Consider the following 5027-nt stretch of genomic DNA (forward strand, 5'->3'; position numbering starts at 1 on the left):
CGGACCACCCTGCCTGGTCCGCCCCGGAGCCCGCGGTGCCCGCGAGGGTCCCGCCTGGCCAGCTCTGAGCCCAGCGCTGGATCCGGGCTCTGCCCCCTCCCCGCCCCAGCGTCCGACACCAACTTCTGCTCTTGAAGTCAGCTCTGTCCCTTCTTTTGGCCCAGGGCGACCTGGGCAGCCCTGACAGCTCAGACCCTCCCGAGTGCCCAGAAAGACGCCCGGGGGGCCCAGAGCCTCCCCACCTCTTTCTAGATGCAGGCGCCTCAGGAAGGAGCTGGCTGAGGGCTCTGGCCTTCACCTTCCAGCCCCTGCTGACCACACCTGCTCTAGTGCAGAGCCGCAGGAGCAGGAAATGCTGCACCAGGTGAGGCTCGGCGGGCAGGAGGGCTGGGCAAATCGGGGCGCTTCTCTTAAGAGGTTTTGGCCTGGGCGCCGACAGGCTAGAGAAACGTGGAGTCATCCTATTAGAGGAAGAGGGAGGACTGGATGTGGGGCCACCTCCGAAGGGGCCCCGGGAGACCCTCCAGACCTTAAGAGCACCTGGGCACAGGGCCAGGCGGGCAGCTGCCCGTGTCTATGGGCTGTGGTACCCTGGAAGCCTGCCCTGCCGTGGAGCTGAGCTGGCACCTGGACACACGTGGCCTGGAACCTGTGGCCTGCTGGTGGCCTGGGAAGGCTGGGTGAACCCCCGGTCTGGGAGGCAGAAGACCATGGAGAGAACAGACTTGTCAGTGCTCTCAACAAGACAGGGGGACACGAAATGTACAAATCTCTCTCCTTTCTGCAGACTCCCCCGATGTCCCTCTGGGACTCCAGCTCCCTGTCCTGGTGAGGGTCTGATTTCGCACAGTGTCTCAACGAGGAGCAGCTGCAGGGCCCTAGGCGTGGGGCTGACTTGCGGGGGGGCTTGCGAAAAGTCAGGAGGGAAAGGCAGGGGGGTGGGCCCGGGGCTGAACCTCCAGGCTGTCCTCGCCCCTCCCTGGCCCAGCTGCGGGCTGCACTGTGCTCCTGTCCAGTAGGGGTAGAGCTGCCTGCTCTGGGCGCCCGAGGCAAATTTGGGGGTTCCGTGGCAGTCAGTGCCATGGGTGGGGGCTCACAGCCCTGCTGCCCATCTCAACAGCCTCCTTCCTTCCTCTCAGCACAGCCGGCTCCCCGGAATCTTGGTCTGACCACCAGGATGGCGCTGGGGCCAGCGACCGAGACCTTCGTGCTAGAGCTGCGGTGTCTTGAAGATGGAGGCCCAGGGCCTGACACCATCTCAGGTGAGGGGCTGGGGGGCCTTCGACCTCCTAAACCAGGAGGTAGTCCTCAGGCCCCTGACGAGCATCCTTCAGCAGAGCCTCGGGCCTGCCGTGGCTGAGAGAGGGGCCTGAGGAGCGGGAGGCAGCCTGCTGTCTGGGAGGACACCCTCCTGGCCGTTTTGGCTGTGGAGGGCAAGCGGCGCCAGCTCAGGACCAGCTCAGGGTTTTGTGAGGTGGCTCTGCGGGCTGTGGTCTGACTGGGAAGGGACACCAGGCAGTGCAGACAATCTCAGCCTGTGTCCCAGACGCTGGGTATATGCTGGCTGGGACCTGCTGCTGTTTCCACAGCAGTCAGGTGGCCGCCACACGTCTCTGGCTCTGGACCAAAGTTCACAGGTGGAATTCGGTGGCTGAGGGGCTCTCTCCCTCTCTGCCCCTCAGGCCTCATTCATTGCCCCACAGCCTCTGACCTTACCCACTTTTTTCTTGATCTCCACTTCCATCCATCTTTCTCCCCCTTTGCCCAGAGGCAAATGTGACCCTGTAGAACCTTCCAAGGCTCCTTCTCCCTCTGGGACCCGCTCTGGGCAGACCCTCTACTGTGGCTGCGTTTCTGGGAGCTGATCCCACCCTGTGCCTTGAGTACGCTGAGTGCGGGGCTGGTGCAGGTTGACAGAGCATTAAAAGGACCAAGGGTATTGCAGGGGTCAGATGGGGACATGTGGACTAAATGAGAACTCTTTTGGCTTAATTATTTAACTGACAAAGATCTTGTGAGGGTGCACACATCAGATGACACTTCACTATACATTTACTAAAACATCGTCGTTAAAAAATGCTGACGTTGCTCCTGCAAGAAGTCAGGAACGGCCATGCAGACACTGAGGGCTCACGCAGAGGGGGCGTGTGGCCCTGCCACTCCCAGAGGTGGCGGGAGAAGGGCATCTACAAGACCTCGGGTCTGCCGGGGGACAGGTGTTCACGGCAGTCTTCACTCACCACTCGCGTAATCCCACTGGGGTCAGCGTATATGAAGAACGCATTCACTGATCCAGTAACTGAAGCAAAGGCTATTAGGAATAGTTTTCTAAAAGGAAATTATTTCCATATAGATATCCCTTGGTTTTATTAAATCGATATAGTGGGAAAGTGGCCAGAAAGGAAAATTGTATAGATCAGGCCTCTGCTTTCTGTTAGGAAATTGAAAATATGATGCTGTAGGAGGAAGAGATGTTGAAATCAGACTTGGGAATGGAGAAAGCCTCTTCAGCATTTCTGCGACCCCAGCCATCATGCTCGAAGCGAGCAACTGCGTGTGGATGTTGCGTAGAAGGTGAACGTGAAAACCGAGAGGCTCCCGTTCACCAGGGCTTACTCTGCACTCGCACAATTCTGGGGCTGTGTGTTTGTCCCTGAAAAGGATTCACCTCCTTTGACAGATGGGGAAGCTCAGGTTCCCAGAGGTTAAGTAATCGGCCAGTCACCATGTTACCTTGGGGCTGGGAGTTAGTCCTTTCCACGCTAGAATAACTATCTCAAACACTTCCAGTCTTTAGGCCATTTCAGATGGAGCTAGTTGTATCCTCGGCATCTCCAAACTGTTAATGTGCAAACTAATTCCTAACCCATGGGGAGATGGATTTTTTAGGCATCTACCAGGTTCTAGGGGATGTACCAGGACCCTTTCTGCTTCACTCATGAAGCTGGCGGGGTGGATATTGTTAAGCTATTTACAGACAAGGGGGGCTCTGAGCCTGCAGGAGGTTGGACAGCTGCTGACTGGCAGTTAGGACCAGAGTAGAGTCCTCTGAACTAAGGGCCTCCCAATAGAAACCGCGCGTTTTCTCTGGCACTTTGGTGACTTTTAGCCACCGCTTGCGCTAACACTTCTAGGCGGTGTTACAGAGATTCTTTATTCTTTACGGAGAAGGTGAGTTTCGTTTATGTCAGGTGTGACCCTAACTGACGTCAGAGTGGGCTTGTGGGCTTGCGGCTTGAAATGGCTGGTTCACAGATTCCCACTGGATGGTGATTAGGCACAGGGGACTTCTCAGGGAATGGTGTTGGGTAGCCTAGGCACCCATGTTGGTGTCACTGTCAAGATCTAAGCATGGACCAGTGTGGGGAGAGGCCCAGAGGAGGCCCAGGGCTCTGGGGTCCAGAGTGACATGACCAGCAGTACTTCGGACACATTTCTAAGCCAACCCCACACCTCTGGGCATTTCGGTTTCTGCCATGCTGCCGTTGTCCCTTGATCAAGACCTTTCGAGTCCCTGCTGAGAGCTCGGTCGTATATCCCAGCATGACCGTACATGGGGCAGGGGAACGGGGGCGGTCCTTGGGGTCTAGACCGGAGAGCGGCCTGTAGATCTTTCTCTCCTGGCTTCCTGCCATTTCCACTACAGGTGGCAGTGGTGGGAGTGAGAGTCAGGAGGAAGAAGAGGCTCAGGACAGGAGCAACAGCCCCTCACGGCCAGCAGTCTCAGCCCCGATGGAGGCCAGTGAGATCGCTGAGGAAGCCCGGCCGGAACAGCAGGAGTCGCCACTGCGACGGTTAGAACTGCAGCCGGAGCTGCAGCAGCAGCAGCCGCCACAAAACCAGCGACCAGGACATGCGCCAGAATCGCAGCAGCAAGATGAGCAAGAACAGCTGCCTCAACAACAGCAGGAACCACAGGCACAACACCAACCGCTGCAACAGCAGCCGCTGAAGCCACAACCGCTGCTGGCGCAACAGCAGGGACCGTCGCGAGAGCGACACGTGCAAGGGCCACAGCTGTCGCAGCGACAGCAGGAACAGCAGCAGCGGCAGCAGGATGGGCAACAGCAGCCGCCTCAGCAACAACAGCAGGAACCACAGGGAAAACCGCAGTCAGTGCAGCACGAGCAGCTGAAACCACAGCTGCAGCTGCTGCAACAGCAGGGAGCGTTACAAGCACAAGTGCAAGGTCAACAGCTGTTGCGGCAGCAGCTGGAACAGTTACAACCACAGCAGCTGCTACAACAGCAGCAGTTGCGACAGCAGAAAATGTTACTACAGCAGGAACAGTTGCAGCAGGAGCAGCAAAAGCAAGAACAGTTACAGCAACAGCAGTTACAGCAGCAGCGGGAACAGTTGCAGCAGCAGCAGTTACAGCAGCAGCAGGAACAGTTGCAGCAGCAGCAGCTGTTGCAGCAGCAGCAAGAACAGTTACAGCAGCAGCAGCTGTTGCTACAGCACCAGCAACAACAGTTACAACATCAGCTGTTGCAGCAACAGTTGCAGCAGCAGCAGCTGTTGCAGCAGCAACGACAACAGTTACAGCAGCAGCAGCTGCAGCCCCGGCCCCTGGAGCCAGAGGAGGAGGAAGAGGTGGAGCTGGAGCTCATGCCAGTGGACCTGGGGTCGGAGCAGGAACTCGAGCAGCAGCGACAGGAGCTGGAGCGGCAGCAGGAGCTGGAGAGACAACAGGAACAGCGGCAGCTGCAGCTCAAACTGCAGGAGCAGCTGCAGCAGCTGGAGCAGCAGCTGGAGCAGCAGCAGCAGCAGCTGGAAGAGCAGCAGGAGGTGCAGCTGGAGCTGACCCCCGTGGAGCTGGGGGCCCAGCAGCAGGAGGTGCAGCTGGAGCTGACCCCCGTGCAGCCGGAGCTGCAGCTGGAGCTGGTGCCCGCCGCAGGGGGCGCCGGGGCTTCGGGACCAGGGGCTCCAGCCGCGGTCGTGGTGGCCCCCCCGGGCTACGTGGTGCTGCAGGAGCTCATGGTGCTGCCGGCCGTGGCCCCACCAGCAGTGGTGCCCATCTCGGGCCC

General features: G+C 58.8%; 1 protein-coding gene across 1 annotated transcript in view; it reads left to right on the top strand.

The window, feature by feature from the left end:
* Positions 1 to 6: 6 nt before the first annotated feature.
* The window catches only part of ZNF853 (zinc finger protein 853), a 9720-nt gene continuing 4699 nt past the window's right edge, over positions 7 to 5027 (top strand). Inside the window, exons 1-3 of the mRNA XM_025043169.1 lie at positions 7 to 364; positions 1121 to 1262; positions 3647 to 5023. Of these exons, the coding sequence (XP_024898937.1) occupies positions 353 to 364; positions 1121 to 1262; positions 3647 to 5023 (1531 nt within the window). The 5' untranslated portion in view covers positions 7 to 352. The remainder of the gene's footprint in view (positions 365 to 1120; positions 1263 to 3646; positions 5024 to 5027) is intronic.

The sequence above is a fragment of the Pteropus alecto genome, unplaced genomic scaffold (genome assembly GCF_000325575.1).
Source record: "Pteropus alecto unplaced genomic scaffold, ASM32557v1 scaffold40, whole genome shotgun sequence".
NCBI lineage: Eukaryota > Metazoa > Chordata > Mammalia > Chiroptera > Pteropodidae > Pteropus > Pteropus alecto.